Source organism: Aegilops tauschii, chromosome 2, assembly GCF_002575655.3.
Source record: "Aegilops tauschii subsp. strangulata cultivar AL8/78 chromosome 2, Aet v6.0, whole genome shotgun sequence".
In the NCBI taxonomy this organism is placed as follows: domain Eukaryota; kingdom Viridiplantae; phylum Streptophyta; class Magnoliopsida; order Poales; family Poaceae; genus Aegilops; species Aegilops tauschii.
The window spans coordinates 211,172,385-211,193,894 of NC_053036.3; the positions used below are offsets into that span (position 1 = coordinate 211,172,385).

Sequence of the window (21,510 nt, forward strand, 5' to 3'; positions counted from 1 at the left end):
GTGAGTTGTGGGCGATACAAGTCATACTGCTTACCAGCATGTCATACTTTGGTTCGGCGGTATTGTTGGATGAAGCGGCCCGGACCGACATTACGTGTTCGCTTACGCGAGACTGGTTCTACCGACGTGCTTTGCACACAGGTGGCTGGCGGGTGTCAGTTTCTCCAACTTTAGTTGAACCGAGTGTGGCTACGCCCGGTCCTTGAGAAGGTTAAAACAGCACTAACTTGACGAACTCTCGTTGTGGTTTTGATGCGTAGGTAAGAACGGTTCTTACTCAGCCCGTAGCAGCCACGTAAAACTTGCAACAACAAAGTAGAGGATGTCTAACTTGTTTTTGCAAGGCATGTTGTGATGTGATATGGTCAAGGCATGATGCTATATTTTATTGTATGAGATGATCATGTTTTGTAACCGAGTTATCGGCAACTGGCAGGAGCCATATGGTTGTCGCTTTATTGTATGCAATGCAAACGCCCTGTAATGCTTTACTTTATCACTAAGCGGTAGCGATAGTCGTAGAAGCATAAGTTGGCGAGATGACAACGATGCTACGATGGAGATCAAGGTGTCGCGCCGGTGACGGTGGTGATCATGACGGTGCTTCGGAGATGGAGATCACAAGCACAAGATGATGATGGCCATATCATATCACTTATATTGATTGCATGTGATGTTTATCTTTTATGCATCTTATCTTGCTTTGATTGACGGTAGCATTATAAGATGATCTCTCACTAAATTATCAAGGTATAAGTGTTCTCTCTGAGTATGCACCGCTGCGAAAGTTCTTCGTGCTGAGACACCACGTGATGATCGGGTGTGATAGGCTCTACGTTCAAATACAATGGGTGTAAAACAGTTGCACACGCGGAATACTCAGGTTAAACTTGACGAGCCTAGCATATGCAGATATGGCCTCGGAACACTGAGACCGAAAGGTCGAGCGTGAATCATATAGTAGATATGATCAACATAGTGATGTTCACCATTGAAACTACTCCATCTCACGTGATGATCGGACATGGTTTAGTTGATTTGGATCACGTGATCACTTAGAGGATTAGAGGGATGTCTATCTAAGTGGGAGTTCTTAAGTAATATGATTAATTGAACTTAAATTTATCATGAACTTAGTACCTGATAGTATTTTGCTTGTCTATGTTGATTGTAGATAGATGGCCCGTGCTATTGTTCCGTTGAATTTTAATGCGTTCCTTGAGAAAGCAAAGTTGAAAGATGATGGTAGCAATTACACGGACTGGGTCCGTAACTTGAGGATTATCCTCATTGCTGCACAGAAGAATTACGTCCTAGAAGCACCGCTAGGTGCCAGACCTGCTGTAGGAGCAACACCAGATGTTATGAACGTCTGGCAGAGCAAAGCTGATGACTACTCGATAGTTCAGTGTGCCATGCTTTACAGCTTAGAACCGGGACTTCAATGACGTTTTGAACGTCATGGAGCATATGAGATGTTCCAGGAGTTGAAGTTAATATTTCAAGCAAATGCCCGGATTGAGAGATATGAAGTCTCCAATAAGTTCTACAGTTGTAAGATGGAGGAGAATAGTTCTGTCGGTGAGCATATACTCAGAATGTCTGGGTATAACAATCACTTGATTCAACTAGGAGTTAATCTTCCAAATGATAGCGTCATTGACAAAATTCTTCAATCACTGCCACCAAGCTACAAGAGTTTCGTGATGAACTATAACATGCAAGGGATGGATAAGACGATTCCCGAGCTCTTCGCAATGCTAAAGGCTGCGGAGGTAGAAATCAAGAAGGAGCATCAAGTGTTGATGGTCAACAAGACCACCAGTTTCAAGAAAAAGGGCAAAGGAAAGAATAAGGGGAACTTCAAGAAGAACAGCAAACAAGTTGCTGCTCAGGAGAAGAAACCCAAGTCTGGACCTAAGCCTGAGACTGAGTGCTTCTAGTGCAAACAGACTGGTCACTGGAAGCGGAACTGCCCCAAGTATTTGGAGGATAAGAAGGATGGCAAGGTTAACAAAGGTATATGTGATATACATATTATTGATGTGTACCTTACTAATGCTCGCAGTAGCACTTGGGTATTTGATATTGGTTCTGTTGCTAATATTTGCAACTCGAAACAGGGACTACGGATTAAGCGAAGATTGGCTAAGGACGAGGTGACGATGTGCGTGGGAAATGGTTCCAAAGTCGATGTGATCGCGGTCGGCACGCTACCTCTACATCTACCTTCGGGATTAGTTTTAGACCTGAATAATTGTTATTTGGTGCCAACGTTGAGCATGAACATTATATCTGGATCTTGTTTGATGCGAGACGGTTATTCATTTAAATCAGAGAATAATGGTTGTTCTATTTATATGAGTAATATCTTTTATGGTCATGCACCCTTGAAGAGTGGTCTATTTTTATTGAATCTCGATAGTAGTGATACACATATTCATAATATTGAAGCCAAAAGATGTAGAGTTGATAATGATAGTGCAACTTATTTGTGGCACTGCCGTTTAGGTCATATTGGTGTAAAGCGCATGAAGAAACTCCATACTGATGGACTTTTGGAACCACTTGATTATGAATCACTTGGTACTTGCGAACCGTGCCTCATGGGCAAGATGACTAAAACGTCGTTCTCCGGAACTATGGAGCGAGCAACAGATTTGTTGGAAATCATACATACAAATGTATGTGGTCCGATGAATGTTGAGGCTCGCGGCGGGTATCGTTATTTTCTCACCTTCACAGATGATTTAAGCAGATATGGGTATATCTACTTAATGAAACATAAGTCTGAAACATTTGAAAATTTCAAAGAATTTCAGAGTGAAGTTGAAATCATCGTAACAAGAAAATAAAGTTTCTACGATCTGATCGTGGAGGAGAATATTTGAGTTACGAGTTTGGTCTTCATTTGAAACAATGCGGAATAGTTTCGCAACTCACGCCACCCGGAACACCACAGCGTAATGGTGTATCCGAACGTCGTAATCATACTTTACTAGATATGGTGCGATCTATGATGTCTCTTACTGATTTACCGCTATCATTTTGGGGATATGCTTTAGAGACGGCTGCATTCACGTTAAATAGGGCACCATCGAAATCCGTTGAGACGACGCCTTATGAACTATGGTTTGGCAAGAAACCAAAGTTGTCGTTTCTTAAAGTTTGGGGCTGCGATGCTTATGTGAAAAAGCTTCAACCTGATAAGCTCGAACCCAAATCGGAGAAATGTGTCTTCATAGGATACCCAAAAGAAACTGTTGGGTACACCATCACAGATCTGAAGGCAAGACTTTTGTTGCTAAATTTGGATCCTTTCTAGAGAAGGAGTTTCTCTCGAAAGAAGTGAGTGGGAGGAAAGTAGAACTTGATGAGGTAACTGTACCTGCTCCCTTATTGGAAAGTAGTTCATCACAGAAACCGGTTCCTATGACACCTACACCAATTAGTGAGGAAGTTAATGATGATGATCATGAAACTTCAGATCAAGTTTTTACTGAACCTCGTAGGTCAACTAGAGTAAGATCCGCACCAGAGTGGTACGGTAATCCTGTTCTGGAGGTTATGTTACTAGACCATGACGAACCTACGAACTATGAAGAAGCGATGGTGAGCCCATATTCCGCAAAATGGCTTGAGGCCATGAAATCTGAGATGGGATCCATGTATGAGAACAAAGTGTGGACTTTGGTTGACTTGCCCGATGATCGGCAAGCCATTGAGAATAAATGGATCTTCAAGAAGAAGACTGACGCTGACGGTAATGTTACTGTCTATAAAGCTCGACTTGTTGCAAAAGGTTTTCGACAAGTTCAAGGGATTGACTACGATGAGACTTTCTCACCCGTAGCGATGCTTAAGTCTGTCCGAATCATGTTAGCAATTGCCGCATTTTATGATTATGAAATTTGGCAAATGGATGTCAAAACTGCATTCCTGAATGGATTCTGGAAGAGGAGTTGTATATGATGCAGCCGGAAGGTTTTGTCGATCCAAAGGGAGCTAACAAAGTGTGCAAGCTCCAGCAATCCATTTATGGACTGGTGCAAGCCTCTCGGAGTTGGAATAAACGCTTTGATAGTGTGATCAAAGCATATGGTTTTATACAGACTTTTGGAGAAGCCTGTATTTACAAGAAAGTGAGTGGGAGCTCTGTAGCATTTCTGATATTATATGTGGATGACATATTGCTGATTGGAAATGATATAGAATTTCTGGATAGCATAAAGGGATACTTGAATAAGAGTTTTTCAATGAAGGACCTCGGTGAAGCTGCTTATATATTGGGCATCAAGATCTATAGAGATAGATCAAGACGCTTAATTGGACTTTCACAAAGCACATACCTTGACAAAGTTTTGAAGAAGTTCAAAATGGATCAAGCAAAGAAAGGGTTCTTGCCTGTGTTACAAGGTGTGAAGTTGAGTAAGACTCAATGCCCGACCACTGCAGAAGATAGAGAGAAGATGAAAGATGTTCCCTATGCTTCAGCCATAGGCTCTATCATGTATGCAATGCTGTGTACCAGACCTGATGTGTGCCTTGCTATAAGTTTAGCAGGGAGGTACCAAAGTAATCCAGGAGTGGATCACTGGACAGCGGTCAAGAACATCCTGAAATACCTGAAAAGGACTAAGGATATGTTTCTCGTTTATGGAGGTGACAAAGAGCTAGTCGTAAATGGTTATGTCGATGCAAGCTTTGACACTGATCCGGACGATTCTAAATCGCAAACCGGATACGTATTTACATTGAACGGTGGAGCTGTAAGTTGGTGCAGTTCTAAACAAAGCGTTGTGGCGGGATCTACGTGTGAAGCGGAGTACATAGCTGCTTCGGAAGCAGCAAATGAAGGGTCTGGATGAAGGAGTTCATATCCGATCTAGGTGTCATACCTAGTGCATCGGGTCCAATGAAAATCTTTTGTGATAATACTGGTGCAATTGTCTTGGCAAAGGAATCTAGATTTCACAAGAGAACCAAGCACATCAAGAGACGCTTCAACTCCATCCGGGATCAAGTCTAGGTGGGAGACATAGAAATTTGCAAGATACATACGGATCTGAATGTTGCAGACCCGTTGACTAAGCCTCTTCCACGAGCAAAACATGATCAGCACCAAGGCTCCATGGGTGTTAGAATCATTACTTTGTAATCTAGATTATTGACTCTAGTGCAAGTGGGAGACTGAAGGAAATATGCCCTAGAGGCAATAATAAAGTTACTATTTATTTCCTTATATCATGATAAATGTTTATTATTCATGCTAGAATTGTATTAACCGGAAACATAATACTTGTGTGAATACATAGACAAACAGAGTGTCACTAGTATGCCTCTACTTGACTAGCTCGTTTATCAAAGATGGTTATGTTTCCTAGCCATTGACATGAGTTGTCATTTGATTAACGGGATCACATCATTAGGAGAATGATGTGATTGACTTGACCCATTTCGTTAGCTTAGCACTCAATCGTTTAGTATTCTGTTATTGCTTTCTTCATGACTTATACATGTTCCTATGACTACGAGATTATGCAACTCCCGTTTACCGGAGGAATACTTTGTGTGCTACCAAATGTCACAACGTAACTTGGTGATTATAAAGGTGCTCTACATGTGTCTCCAAAGGTACTTGTTGGGTTGGCGTATTTCGAGATTAGGATTTGTCACTCCGATTGTCGGAGAGGTATCTCTGGGCCCACTCGGTAATGCACATCACTATAAGCCTTGCAAGCATTGCAACTAATGAGTTAGTTGCAGGATGATATATTACGGAACGAGTAAAGAGACTTGCCGGTAACGAGATTGAACTAGGTATTAAGATACTGACGATCGAATCTCGGGCAAGTAACATACCGATGACAAAGGGAACAACGTATGTTGTTATGCGGTTTGACCGATAAAGATCTTCGTAGAATATGTAGGAGCCAATATGAGCATCCAGGTTCCGCTATTGGTTATTGACCGGAGACATGTCTCGGTCATGTCTACATAGTTCTCGAACCCGTAGGGTCCGCACGCTTAAAGTTCGATGACGGTTATATTATGAGTTTATGTGTTTTGATGTACCAAAGATTGTTCGGAGTCCCGGATGTGATCACGGACATGACGAGGAGTCTCGAAATGGTCGAGACATAAAGATTGATATATTGGAAGCCTATATTTGGATACCGGAAGTGTTCCGGGTGAAATCGGGATTTTACCGGAGTACCGGGGGTTATCGGAACCCCCTCGGGGGTTTAATGGGCCAAGATGGGCCTTAGTTGAGAAGAGGAGGGGCGGCCAGGGCAGGCCACGCGCCCCCTCCCCCTCTAGTCCGAATTGGACAAGGAGGGGGGGGGCGGCGCCCCCCTTTTCTTCCTCTCTCCCTCCTCCTTCCCCCTTCTCCTACTCCAACTAGGAAAGGAGGGAGTCCTACTCCCGGTGGGAGTAGGACTCCTCCCTGGCGCGCCTCCTCCTGGCTGGCCGCCTCTCCCCCCTGCTCCTTTATATACGGGGGCAGGGGGGCACCTCTAGACACAACAATTAATCTCTTGATCTCTTAGCCGTGTGCGGTGCCCCCTCCACCATAATCCACCTCGATAATATCGTAGCGGTGCTTAGGCGAAGCCCTGCGTCGGTAGAACATCATCATCGTCACCACGCCGTCGTGCTGACGGAACTCTCCCTCAAAGCTCGGCTGGATCGGAGTTCGAGGGCGTCATCGAGCTGAACGTGTCCTGAACTCGGAGGTGCCGTACGTTCGGTACTTGATCGGTCGGATCGTGAAGACGTACGACTACATCAACCGCGTTATGCTAACGCTTCCGCTTTCGGTCTACGAGGGTACGTGGACAACACTCTCCCCTCTCGTTGCTATGCATCACCATGATCTTGCGTGTGCGTAGGAAATTTTTTGAAATTACTACGTTCCCCAACATACGGCCCTAGTCCGCACAATTGCTTACAATATCTTTCAACTTAGTCTTTCTCTAGGAACGTATTAAAACAGGGAGCTAATGCGCGAGCTATTAATCCACAACATAATTTGCAAAGACAATTTAGACTATGTTCATGATAATTAAGTTCATCTAATCAAATTATTCAATGAACTCCCACTCAAATAGACATCCCTCTGGTCATCTAAGTGATACATGATCCTCATCGACTAGGCCGTGTCCGATCATCACGTGAGACGGACTAGTCATCAACGGTGAACATCTCCATGTTGATCGCGTCTACTATACGACTCATGTTCGACCTTAAGGTCTCTTGTGTTCCGAGGCCATGTCTGTACATGCTAGGCTCGTCAAGTCAACCTAAGTGTTTCGCATGTGTAAATCTGGCTTACACCCGTTGTATGCGAACGTTAGAATCTATCACACTCGATCATCACGTGGTGCTTCGAAACAACGAACCTTCGCAACGGTGCACAGTTAGGGGGAACACATTTCTTGAAATTTTAGTGAGGAATCATCTTATTTATGCTACCGTCGTTCTAAGCAAATAAGATGTAAACATGACAAACATCACATGCATATCATAAAGTGACATGATATGGCCAATATCATCTTGCGCCTTTGATCTCCATCTTTGAGGCGCGGCATGATCACCTTCATCACCGGCATGACACCATGATCTCCATCATCGTGTCTTCATGAAGTTGTCTCACCAACTATTACTTCTACTACTATGGCTAACGGTTAGCAATAAAGTAAAGTAATTACATGGTGTTTACATTGACTCGCAGGTCATACAATAAATTAAGACAACTCCTATGGCTCTTGCCAGTTGTCATACTCATCGACATGCAAGTCGTGATTTCTATTACAAGAACATGATCTCATACATCAAATATATCATTCATCACATCCTTTTGGCCATATCACATCACACAGCATACCCTGCAAAAACAAGTTAGACATCCTCTAATTGTTGTTGCATGTTTTACGTGGCTGCTATGGGTTTCTAGCAAGAACGTTTCTTACCTACGCAAAAGCCACAACGGTGATATGCCAATTTCTATTTACCCTTCATAAGGACCCTCTTCATCGAATCCAATCCGACTAAAGTGGGAGAGACAGACACCCGCTAGCCACCTTATGCATCAAGTGCATGTCAGTCGGTGGAACCAGTCTCATGTAAGCGTACGTGTAAGGTCGGTCCGGGCCGCTTCATCCCACAATGCCACCGAATCAAGATAAGACTAGTAACGACAAGCAAATTTGACCAAATCATCGCCCACAACTACTTTGTGTTCTACTCGTGCATAGAATCTACGCATAGACCTAGCTCATGATGCCATTGTTAGGGAACGTAGTAATAATTCAAAAAAAATTCCTACGTGTCACCGAGATCAATCTAGGAGATGCTAGCAACGAGAGAGAGGGGGTGCATCTTCATACCCTTAAAGATCGCTAAGCGGAAGCGTTACAAGAACACGGTTGATGGAGTCGTACTCGCGGCGATTCAAATCGCGGAAGATCCGATCCAAGCGCCGAACGGGCAGCGCCTCCGCGTTCAACACACGTACAGCCCGGAGACGTCTCCTCCTTCTTGATCCAGCAAGGGGAGAGGAGAAGTTGAGGGAGAACTCCGACAACAAGATGGCGTGGTGGTGGAGCTTGCGGTTCTCCTGCAGGGCTTCGCCAAGCACTACGGAGGAGGAGGAGGTGTTGGAGGAGGGAGGGGCTGCGTCAGGGAAAGGGGTGCTGCAGCCCTTCCACCCACCCCCACTATTTATAGGGGAAGGGGAGAGGGGGCCGGCCCCCTTAGATCCATCTAGATGGGGGGGGCGGCCAGGAGGGGGAAACTTGCCCCCCAAACAGGTGGGAGGCGCCCCCTCCCCCTAGGGTTTCCAACCCTAGGCGCCTTGGGCCCTTGGGGGGCGCATCAGCCCACTAGGGGGCTGGTTCCCACCCATATTCAGCCCATTAAGTCCCCTGGGGCAGGTGGCCCCACCCGGTGGACCCCCGGACACCTTTCGGTGGTCCCGGTACAATACCGATAACCCCTGAAACCATTCCGGCGACTGAAACTGGACTTCCCATATGTAAATCTTTACCTCCGGACCATTCCAGAACTCCTCGTGATGTCCGGGATCTCATCCGGGACTCCGAACAACCTTCGGTAACCACATACAATTTCCCATAACAACTCTAGCGTCACCGAACCTTAAGTGTGTAGACCCTACGGGTTCGGGAACCATGCAGACATGACCGAGACATCTCTCCGGCCAATAACCAATAGCGGGATCTGGATACACATATTGGCTCCCACATGTTCCACGATGATCTCATCGGATGAACCACGATGTCGGGGATTCAATCAATCCCGTATTCAATCCCCTTTGTCCATCGGTATGTTACTTGCCTGAGATTCGATCATCGATATCCCCATACCTTGTTCAATCTCGTTACCGGCAAGTCTCTTTACTCATTCCGTAACGCATGATCCCGTGGCTAACTCCTTAGTCACATTGAGCTCATTATGATGATGCATTATCGAGTGGGCCCAGAGATACCTCTCCGTCATACAGAGTGACAAATCCCAGTCTCGATACGTGCCAACCCAACAAACACTTCGGAAGATACCTGTAGTGCACCTTTATAGCCACCCAGTTATGTTGTGACGTTTGATACACCCAAAGCACTCCTACGGTATCCGGGAGTTGCACAATCTCATGGTCTAAGGAAATGATACTTGACATTAGAAAAGCTCTAGCAAACGAACTACACGATCTTGTGCTATGCTTAGGATTGGGTCTTGTCCATCACATCATTCTCCTAATGACGTGATCCTGTTATCAATAACATCCAATGTCCATGGTCAGGAAACCATAACCATCTATTGATTAACGAGCTAGTCAACTAGAGGCTTAGTAGGGACATGTTGTGGTCTATGTATTCACACATGTATTACGGTTTTCGGTTAATACAATTATATCATGAACAATAGACAATTATCATGAACAAGGAAATATAATAATAACCATTTTATTATTGCCTCTAGGGCATATTTCCAACAGTTTTCACGCCCCAAGTTGTGCACATCATATTGCATCATATGAAATGATTGGATAATTTGACTTTGTTTAAATTGTGTAGGACAAAATTGCCCAACAAAGATGCAAAGACATGGAAGCTTCAGAAGGCAAATTCTTCAAACTAGAGCATTGTTGGGACTTGCTCAAAGAGTGCGAGAAGTGGAAGTTGATTGACAAAGAATCCGCACCGAAGAGAGATTCACTTACGAACATGGATGAAAATGAGGATGATGATGACCCAAGAAACTTGAACAAGCCCGATGGTGACAAGAAGACTAAGGAGAAGATGAAGAGAGAGCACGAAGCATCGAGCTTGCGGGACAAGATTGATGCCATGGTGCAATCAAATGAGTTGATGTTAGCGAAGACGTTGGAGATAAAGAAAGAGTTGGCCGAGAAGAAGGCACGGGAGAAGCAAGAAAAATGGCAATTGCTTAAGGACGAGGGGCTGCGCGAAGCGGCCATTGAAGAGAGAAGAGCACGTGCCGCTGAAAACAAAGCCATGTCCAAGTTACTTGCCGGAAAGAACAAGATCATGTCATTGAACCGCAATGACATGGACGACCTCACCAAAGAATGGCATGATATGGCAAGAAGAGATATCTTAAAGAGGAGAATGCTTGCGTCGGCCAGTGCGTGTTATAGTGCCGGAGATGTTTTCTCAATGGGGTTTGGAATCAATGTCGCCGATGCGTTCAGTGCACCAGCCGATGATTTCGATGCCGGAGTTGGAACAAGTGCCGGAGGTGGACTCGGTGGTTGCGATGACCTTGATGGACTCGGTGGCGCGGAGTGAAGATCGACCAAGATGATGCCGGACGTGGTCGTCACTTTTGCAAGACCCCCTTTTGCGTTTGTCCTACAAAACTTACCTTTTATTTGAGTGTGAATTGTGTTCTATTGTTTGAATTTGAACTCATTTGTCGGAATCGATGTCAAATTCGATAATTAGGCGTCTTCGGTTTGTGGGTCGACGCGGCGGTGCCCGAGCAGACCCCGCGTAGCCGACCCGTAAAAGAGCATATTCACCGAATATCCTTTTTTACGGGTCCGTTTTGCAGGGTCTGAATCTGACCTCGCCTGCGCTGGCCCGCATATATCCTTTTCCGGGAACTGCAAAAGTCTTATGCGGATCGGTGTTTTACGGGGTGTGCTAGAGTCGAAAATCTATTTTACGGTTTAGGCGCTTATGACCTCCCCTCTATGCCTTGCGCTCTTATAAATTTTATGGAGATGCGCCGAGCTGCTTCCGAGTGCAGGCCAGGGCTCCTCTGGGGTTGAGAGTGACTGACCAGTCGGCCGCCCCAGAGCCAACCACCCCCACCCCCACCCCAACCCCCCACACACGGCAGCGATTCCATTCCCCACCCCACCAGCAAAAGCGTTGCTTGGTGTCCGCCGAAACAAAAGTCGCCGTCGCCTCGCCTCGCCTTCGCCGTCATCTCCTACGCCCCGCCCGTTTGACTCCCTCCATCTCCTTCCGTTCCCCTCTCCCTTCCCTTTCCTTTCCTTTCCTTCCCTTCGTCTCCTAGGTTTAGCGCCCCACGCGAACCCCACCGTACCAACCCACCAGCGGGCGTCCCTCCCGCAGCGGTTGCTCTGTCGGCTTCCTGCTGCCCCCGCTCCCTTCATGGTGGCCGCCCAATCGTGAGGCTGCGCTCAACGATCAGAAGATGAGGCGCTATGCCGCTGTGCTGAGGGTCGCTGTGGTGGGCCTGTTGGTGCTCGGCCTCGCCCTCCCTCCGCTGGCCGCGGCGCTGCGGCCTCTCAGGGAGCGCGTCGCGTCCGCCGGAGCCGCGGCCTCCTCCGGATCGTGGGCCGATGAGGTCAGGCGCTGTTTGATTGCTAGACTTGCAAGTTTTCCCCATTTTCTCTAGTCAAGGGTTTTATGCTAATTTGGTCCTCCAGGTAGAGCAATTGGAAAGAAGAAAACTGGGCAACCTTATTTATTTTGGGCTTAATTTTGTGTTCGTTGGTGTAAATTTTTGTGGCGTGCTATACTCGTGCTTATACTGAACTTAACCTAGTAGTCGTGCAACAGCAACGCGTGCTTTTAGTTCGGATTCCAACCAGACCTTTTCACTCCAGATAGTCATTTTAATTGGATGCCCTGCATGTTCTATTGACTGTACCTTTTCACCAAGTAATGGTGGGAGTTTAAGTCTAGCATGCATGGCTTACACTGCGCTCTTGATGCTTCAGTTCACTAGACAGTAGCAAATACTGATACAACAAGCAAAGGAGTAGCGTCTTCCGCGGGTTCTATTCATTTTACGATGTTAGGGTTTACCAGCATCCATTTATCTAGAACTATGAATTCTGGTTGTATGTATGGAACTCACCTTAATGCTCATCATCTCTATATTTATGCAGCATGCATTCTACAAGAGGGATGATAATGACATGAGCCCATATTCATGGAATATTACAGGAACATATAAAGGTACTCCCTCCTTTCACAAATATAAGATGTTCTAACTTTTTTTCTGAATCAGATGTATATAGACACGTTTTATTGTGTCTGTTCACTCATTTCAGTCCATATTGAAATATCCAAAACATCTTATATTTGCGCTACACACTAGTTTATTTGACCTGCTGGTTTGTCTGAGTTTTGTATCCCAGCAGGCTATAGTATTAGCTTGTCTTTTGTTTGATGACTGTGTTGCCACTGGTCCACTGCACAATTACATTAGGATGTGTAGTGGCCTTAAGGTCTTGAGGTATTAATATCCTATGTACAATGTGGGGCTGTAGGCAAATGTTGTGAGGATTGCACTTAATTCCTTAAGTTCAGTATGTTGTGCCAATTTTACACGTTCAGCGAATTTTTTCTTTCGACGCTAAAAGTAAGCTTGTTTCTTCGAGCCGCATCATACAACTTGGTGGTGTCATATCCTCACTGTAGTTGGTTTGTTTACTACAGATGTTGAATTATGACATACACAACAGATAAAGGATAATGGTAGATTGTATTTCCCTCCATGCCACATTCATAGATTAGTTTTGGTAACCTCAATCAAATGCTCACATGACACTTTTTCCATTTCTCATTACCCTCATTTGTTTTGTTATGTATAGGATGCTACTACTTACTTAACTTTCTGTGTGGTTCATGTACTAATGCCAACATTTTATGGTTCAGGAAGTTGGAGCTTTGCTGGTGCTACAAATGGTTCTTCTAGGTTTCTTGAGTTCATGACATCTAAAGGCGACTCGGTTTTGGAATTACTGAGTACACCAACAAAGATAAGCGGGGTACACTATGTTCAGGTAAAGGAAGATCCTTTCTTATGCCTTATGTTAGCACGTGAAAACAATGTGTTTTTGTTTATGATGAGTCATATTTAACTGTAATCATGGAAATTATTGCGATGTTGACCTCTTTCCTATGCATGCTCTGCTGATCATTTTGCTTACCGTGATGTGATAACTATTGTTGACAGGGAACAATAACATTCCATGATGTTATTGACAAATCACATGATCGTGGGGCTGCTCAAATAAGGTTAGAAGGCGTGTATATATGGCCTTTTAGACAACTTCGTATGGTGGCAAACAGGTATATGTTCAACTTTATTGTATTATTTTTTGTCATAACTAAGAGGCTTTGTTTTTCTTTTGTGAGAGCTAAGACACTTTCTTTGACTTTTGTTTCTCCTACCTTGGCATTATTAGTATATGCTACTAACTGCATCTGCCTTAAACATCGAGGGCAACAAACTCTAATAATAAAAATAGCACTCCAGCAAAAAGACATATTTATTCTACTCTGCCCTCTAAGGACATTTGCCTGTTTCCTGAATGTAAACCTTGGTCAACAGTCAACAACCACCCTTAGCTAGCAAGTGCGGACCTCACAGACATTTTCTCCAAGTTCCAAGTCTCCTGGCTCATTGCCTAGTGCTCGTTGTATGTTCTGTAACAATTTCACGAATCATGATTCTTTTGTGTACATATATCAAGTTCAGTGACTCCCATGATACTTATGTCAATGCTCCCTCCATCCCAAAATAAGTGACTCAACTTTGTACTAACTTTGTACTAAAGTTAGTACAAAGTTGAGTCACTTATTTTGGGACGGAGGGAGTACATATTTTCATGTCAAGTTTACGGTGTGCAAGTTTAATTACCTCGACTACTGTGAGTTAATGACTGCCAGGTTACCCGTCAGATCCTCTTTTTTGTGTGCTATTTGTTGCATAACTGAATGCTTGTAATTAAGTACTGCAGTCTAGAGGCTCTTTAGTTACGGCAAGGGAGGCGATGTTCCATTGTTCATGGCATTTTATTATTGGAGTATTATAGTACTCCCTCCGTTCCAAATTACTCGTCGTGGTTTTAGTTCAAATTTGAACTAAAACCACGACGAGTAATTTGGAACGGAGGGAGTATTATGTAGTGGCATATGTGAAAATAGTCTTATGAGTGTAGGCAGTTTGTAGATCATCTTTTCCCCATACTATCTAACACAGTTGTATTGATATTTTTAGCGGTGCAGATGGTGAACCGCTTCAAGAAGAGGATTACTTCTTGTCAAATCCATACCATCTGGTAAGCAGACGAATTTTCCTTGTTTTATCGATGATTACTGCATTCCACAATCCTGTGTTCCACTTACTAGCTATCTTTTGATGTCAATGTAGTGCTATGCCATTTACGTTCATAAAAATTATAACCGAGCCCTCTTAAAAGTTATTAACATTATTATGAAGTAAGTCTTGCCTGCTAACTACAGTAATAAGGCCCCTTCTAAAATTAATGAACATGATGCTATATATTTGAACTTCCTATTTTTTAACAGCTGCGGATTTTCTCCTCTCAAGTTTTCCAAGATTCTTCTGAAGAGAAGAACCGAAGGAAGAACTGTAAGATTTTATTTCTACACTGAATATTCCCTAGCTACAAATGTGGATGTGACCTTGATGTTTGCTACTTATTCCGTATCAGCTCTCACACATGACATGGAGAAACACTGTAACATAGAAATAGCCGCTAAAGTGGTCCGGGTGTCAACTAACCAAAATGGTACTGAATTTTCTTATGGTATTGCTAAATTCATTTGCCACTGGTAATTTATTTTCACCAAGTTCTATGTCTACATATTTTAAATTTTCTCATCATCCAACACTATTGAGATACTAAGTGCGTGAGTAATAAATACTTACTACAATTAGAAGGAGAGCATGAGAAGTACCGATTGGAGGGTTTGATGGAAAGTCCATCAGTGGATGATGATGGAGAATGCTTCTCATCTATCTTGCTAAATTCAACATCGCTGAATGTTGAAGCTTATTACAACAAAGCAGTTAACTATACACTGATGGTCACTTTTGTATCCTTGGTGGCTGTTTGACTTAGATTCATGTTTTTGTTCAATCCTATCTGGTCTCGTCTCTCTGTCAATTCCTTAACTGGCATATTATAGATCTCTTTTCTCCAAGTTTTGCTGCTTATTAGACAAATGGAACACAGCAACACCCAGTCAGTAAGTATTTTCCCTTTTTGTGATCATCTTTTTAGCAACACTAATGTCCTCTTGCTCTACATGACTTACAATCCTATCGTTATTGCTCACAGGGAGCTGCTAAGGTGTCTATTATTATGATTGGGCAACAAGCTATCATGGATGCATATCTTTGTCTACTGCATCTGACTGCTGGAATATTGGTTGGTGAGTCTTATACTCCTGTCATATCAAATTTGTTCGCTTTTTTTGTTGTCCATGTTTTCTGCTGCTAGTGTACGAACTCTTCGGTGGTAAAAATAGGAATTTAGACATATGACACTGACAAGTGGCCGCTGGTGTCTCCTGTTACATACATCCTGAATTCCTGATGTAAATCTGAGCTAAAAGCAAATAATGTGCATGCTATGATAATACACTACTTACAAGTAAATATTGCGTAAAGAGATTTTGCTCATGGAATTTGTAAAGACATACCCATTGCCCAACAGGATGGGTCTGTGAAGTTTGCTAAATGCTAAGCGTCACTGGTCAGTGAAGTATTGTCAACACTACAAAAGATTTATCTGTTCTTCAGAGTTCTCTGAAAATTAACCTGCAAAGCTATTATGGACTATTGAATCTTGAATCGTATGCGGCTTATTTTCTCCAAAATCATGTCATAATTATGTTTTTTGAATATCGTGCCATCTCTAACATTTTCATCACATGGTTTAACTTTCTACAGAGTCACTCTTTAATGCCTTTGCAACAGCTGCCTTCTTCAAATTCGTTGTTTTTTCTATTTTTGAGATGAGGTATCTTCTTGCTATATGGAAAGCAAGTAGGCCATTGAACAGTGGAGAAGGTTGGGAAATAATGAGGCGTGAACTTTCTGTTCTTTACAGCCGCTTTTGTAAGTTCTAAATATCATCTGGTTTCTTCATGCTTTCTTAAGAATTGCAGTGGTAGGCCAACCTCTTGCAGTTAAACCAGTTCTAAACTTTTCTTTTACCAACTATTAAGGCATTCCTTGCTTTGCTTTGTTTCTGCAGACGGCATTCTTTTGGGAGGAATCCTTCTCATGTATGAGTTGCACAATTTCTTGCGCCCGCTTCTTTTCCTGATGTACTCCTTTTGGATTCCTCAAATTGTCACGAATGTCATCCGGGATACAAGAAAACCGCTGCACCCTCAGTATATTTTAGGCATGACTGCTACCCGGGTCGCCATCCCGCTATATATATTTGGTTGTCCTAGCAACTTCATGCGCATTGAGCCCGACAAGAAATGGTGCATAGCTGTGACGGCATTCATGGGTATCCAAGCAGCTGTGCTGCTGCTCCAGCACTATCTTGGTTCTCGCTGCTTTATTCCCCGCCAGGTAATACTACTGATAGTACCCTAACACATGCACTCCGTACTGTTGCATTCGAGGTGCATTGTACTCCCTCCGTTCCAAAATAGATGACTCAACTTTATACTAACTTTATACTAAAGTTGGTACAAAGTTGAGTCATCTATTTTGGAACGGAGGGAGTAGTTGTCATTCATGTAGCTGTCTTTGTCTCTCAAAAGGTATTATAGCTGCCACTGTTGATATATTTTAAGCTTCAGTTAATTCAATTCTCAGAGTATGTTGGCAATTCATTTTTAGTATCACAACATAATTATTTATCCTTTTATGGCTGCAATCTCCAGATCCTCCCTGAGAAATACTGCTACCACAGGAAGGTAGAGGATAGCACAAATCAGCCCATTGATTGTGTAATCTGCATGACTACAATTGATCTCTCCCAAAGAACAAGTGAATACATGGTAATTGTGAAATCTCTTGTTCTGTGACGTCATAGACATGCATGATTAAGTAGTGCTCACTGTCTCTTGTTGTAGGTGGCACCGTGCGAGCATATATTCCACTCGGGCTGTTTACAACGTTGGATGGACATCAAGATGGAGTGCCCAACTTGCAGGCGCTCTCTACCACCAGCTTAGAGGAACAATACTTTGTACAATATATAGTTGACAAAAAGTAGGTAGCCCAGCCAAAGTGCCTATATCTCAGCTCGAGCTCAGATGCGACCTTAATCCTCCCCATGTATACTGGCCGGTATAAATATTGTATTTGAAACCACTTTTCTGACCCATGGAGACCCTTCTCCCCGGCATTCCCTATTTAGGGCTGCAGGCGCACAGCCACTCCAGCAAGATGGGCCGGCCCGTTTACATTTTTCCTTGTCTGTTTTTTATACCGTGCAAAAAAGCGTACAAGGCTGGGATTCGATCATGCAACATCTAGTTTCCTCTGAGGGGCGATAACCACCCGGCCACCACAACTTACGTGATCAGATTGATGTTTCCCTCTTTTCTCTTTCACATATTCTTTCATTTCATTTCTTTTTTATTTTTATCTGTCCTTTTTTTCCTTTTTGTAATTCGCAAGCTTCCTTCAAACAGTTGAACTAATTTCTTTTTCAAAATGCATGAACTTTTTTCAATTCGATGAACTATTTTTCAAGTTCGATAAACTTTTATTTGAACATGATGAACTTTTCTCCAAATTCGATGAACTTTTTTTCAAATTCTATGAAATTTTCTCAAATCCGGTGAACTTTTCTTCCAATTTGATGAACTTTTTTTAATTTGCTGTACTTTTTTTCAAAATTGATGAACTATTTTTAAATTCAATGAAAATTTTCAAATTCGTTGAACTTTATTTTTCAAAACAGATGAACTTTTTTGAAATTTGTGAACTATATTCAGAATCAATGAACTAATTTTTCAAATTTGATGAACGTTTTTTTTCTAATTTGTGTTTTTTTTTTCAAAATTTGATAAGCTTTTTTCGAATTCTATGAACGTTATTTTATTTTATTTTTTGACGGGAAAGCTTACTTTATTAATCAAAGGACGGATATATCGTCTGCCAGCAAACTCACAATGAAAAATCAGGCGGGTCATCAATCCAACGAGATGGATTATTAGCACGTCCCTATCTAGCCAGCTCGTGAGCTACATAATTTGACTCTATAATACAATGCTCAATAGTAAACCTCCCGAAATCTACTAGATAACTGCGACATTCATCAAGAACAGGTGCTGCCACTGTAGAGTAATCTTCATTGAATTTAAGTGCATCCACCACCGTGATATTATCCGATCTCACCACCAAGTTATTGCATCCCGTATCTCTTGCTAGCTTCAGTCCTTCAAGCAGAGCTGCCGCTTCTGCCGTGAACACATCACCTACATGTTCTAATCTCGCCGTGGATGTCGACATGAAAGATTCCCGGTGATCACGGATGACAACACCACAAGACCCTGCATAATCGCCCTCTGTGAATGAAGCATCGACATTAAGGACAAGTTGTCCTGCTAGGAACATCGGCTACCTGTTGATCTTGGTTGTAGATTTAGCTTGTGCTCCGCGCACAAAATTAATCGCTAGGGCAACCACCGCCGGTTCGTTCTGGAGTCAATATTTCTTCCCCTCGCATGAACTGTCTTCTTTGCCACCATAAGAACGAACAAACTGTTGATATGAGCTCTGGTAGCTCGACCAATCCAGAATATTGTCGCCGATAAGAATCATCACATAAAATGAACTTCAAGACTGCTGAACCTGCTCGATCAGTCAATGAAGCAAAGTTAATATCTGCTGCGATTCCCAAAGCTTCCCAAACTGCTTGCGCCCTTACACACTTAAATATAACGCCCACGATGCGGCTATATCTCCCACGTGTCGAGGCACGACTTAGAGGCATAACCGCATTGTGGTTTTGTCGCAAGAAGGGTCATCTTCACACAATCCCATGTATGAACAAGAATGGGATAATGAGAGTTGGCTTACAATCGCCACTTCACACAATACATAAATATAATCCATACATCATCCAAAATACACACATAGACCGACTACGGTCAAATCCAAATGAAAATAAGATAACCCCAAATGCTAGATCCCCGATCGACCCAACTGGGCTCCACTACTGATCATCAGGAAAAGACACATAGTAACGACCACGTTCCTCGTCGAACTCCCACTTGAGCTCGGTTGCGTCACCTGCACTGGCATCGTCGGCACCTGCAACTGTTTTGATAGAATCTGTGAGTCACGAGGACTCAGCAATCTCACACCCGCGAGATCAAGACTATTTAAGCTTGTAGGAAGACAAGGAGTAATATGGTGGAGTTGCGGCAAGCACTAAGCATATCTGGTGGCTAACATACGCAAATGAGAGCGAGAAGAGAAGCAACGCAACGGTCGTGAAGCTAGAAGTGATCAAGAAGTGATCCTGAAACTACTTACGTTCATGCATAACTCAAACCGTGTTCACTTCCCGGACTCCGCCGAGAAGAGACCATCACGGCTACACACACGGTTGATGTATTTTAATTGGGTCAAGTGACAAGTTCTCTACAACCGGACATTAACAAATTCCCATCTGCCTCATAACCGCGGGCACGGCTTTCGAAAGATAATACCCTGCAGGGGTGTCCCAACTTAGCCCATTATAAGCTCTCACGGTCAACGAAGGATAAACCTTCTCCCGGAAAGACCCGATCAGTCTCGAAATCCTGGTTTACAAGACATTTCGAAAATGATAAAACAAGACCAGCAAAGCCACCCGAATGTGCCGACAAATCCCGATAGGAGCTGCACATATCTCGTTCTCAGGGCACACCGGATGGGCAAGACGTCGGGTTGGCATAGACCCTGGTTGCCCAGGGGGCGCCGGACATCGCCCAGTTTGGGCCAGCACTCGAAGGAGCACTGGTCCGGGGGTTTAAATAAAGATGACCCTCGGGCTCGCGAAAACCCGGGGGGAAAAGGCTTAGGTGGAAAATGGTAAAACCAAGGTTGGGCCTTGCTGGAGGAGTTTTATTCAAGGCGAACTGTCAAGGGGGTCCCATAAATCACCCAACCGCGTAAGGAACGCAAACTCAAGGAACATAATACCGGTATGACGGAAACTAGGGCGGCAAGAGTGGAACAAAACACTAGGCATAAGGCCGAGCCTTCCACCCTTTACCATAATATATAGATGCATTAATATAATAAGAGATATTGTGATATCCCAAAATATCCATGTTCCAACATGGAACCAACTCCAACTTCACCTGCAACTAGCAACGCTATAAGAAGGGCTGAGCAAAAGCGGTAACTTAGCCAAACAACGGTTTGCTAGGAAAGGATGGTTAGAGGCTGACATGGCAATATGGGAGGCATGATATAGCAAGTGGTAGGTAGCGCAGCATGGCAATAGAACGAACAACTAGCAAAGCAAAGATAGAAGTGATTTCGAGGGTATGGTCATCTTGCCTGCAAGGTTCTCAGAGTTGTCGAAAGCTTGATCCTCGTAAGCGTACTCAACAGGTTCCTCGTTCACGAACTCGTCTCCCGGCTCTACCCAACACAAGAACACAAGCAATGGAACCACAATCAATCACGGGGAATGCACAAGCAACATGATGCAATACATGAATGATATGCAAGATATGATATGCGATGCATATGCGTGCTCCGGAAGGGAAATGATGAACAAGGCAGTAACTTGGCAAACCAAGCATTCCACTGGAAAGGTGAGATGATTTCGGTCGAAATCGATATAAAGATCACCGGAAACGGATGCACGGTTTGCAAATGGCAAGCAAAATAAGAATGACACGAATCTGCGATTAACAGCATGATAGCACTTAGAATGCAACAAGTAACAATGCTACAGCACTCCAACATAGCAACAAAGCATATGGAAGTAATCTATAGGAGATTCTTGACAAAAGATGAACACTGAGCTACGGCTAGATCACAACATAACAGGTTCAAACAAGCATGGCAAAAGTACAAAAGATATCAGGTTCACAGACTTGGTGAAATTACTGGACATGCCTGAAACAGCATCAGGTAGCAATGTTCAGAGCACGAAATCAACATGCTACAGGAACTTAACATGGCAAAACAAGGCATGAAAGTATTCTACTAAATGCATATGACAAAAGTTCCTTACTGACCATAAGCCAAAAAGGACCAGAC

At 43.5% G+C, this 21,510-nt stretch overlaps 1 protein-coding gene across 1 annotated transcript; it reads left to right on the plus strand.

Annotated features, from left to right (window-relative positions):
- Window positions 1-11,371: 11,371 nt before the first annotated feature.
- On the plus strand, window positions 11,372-17,623 carry LOC109738258 (transmembrane E3 ubiquitin-protein ligase FLY1). The gene is made up of 14 exons (XM_020297360.4): window positions 11,372-11,856; window positions 12,404-12,473; window positions 13,176-13,303; window positions 13,477-13,592; window positions 14,524-14,584; window positions 14,835-14,898; window positions 14,981-15,058; window positions 15,208-15,365; window positions 15,459-15,518; window positions 15,611-15,704; window positions 16,225-16,392; window positions 16,532-16,860; window positions 17,178-17,294; window positions 17,370-17,623. Exons 1-14 carry the CDS (start codon window positions 11,704-11,706, stop codon window positions 17,469-17,471), a joined length of 1,698 nt encoding a protein of 565 aa, XP_020152949.1. The 5' UTR covers window positions 11,372-11,703; the 3' UTR covers window positions 17,472-17,623.
- Window positions 17,624-21,510: the final 3,887 nt, after the last annotated feature.

What these genes read in the sequence shown, in the direction of transcription:
- LOC109738258 (XM_020297360.4), top strand. Translation starts at nt 11,704, where the DNA reads ATGAGGCGCTATGCCGCTGTGCTGAGGGTCGCTGTGGTGGGCCTGTTG. An exon ending in AACACAGCAACACCCAGTCA is followed by an intron (nt 15,519 to 15,610) that starts GTAAGTATTTTC and finishes TATTGCTCACAG; the next exon opens with GGAGCTGCTAAGGTGTCTAT. An exon ending in TGTTCTTTACAGCCGCTTTT is followed by an intron (nt 16,393 to 16,531) that starts GTAAGTTCTAAA and finishes TTGTTTCTGCAG; the next exon opens with ACGGCATTCTTTTGGGAGGA.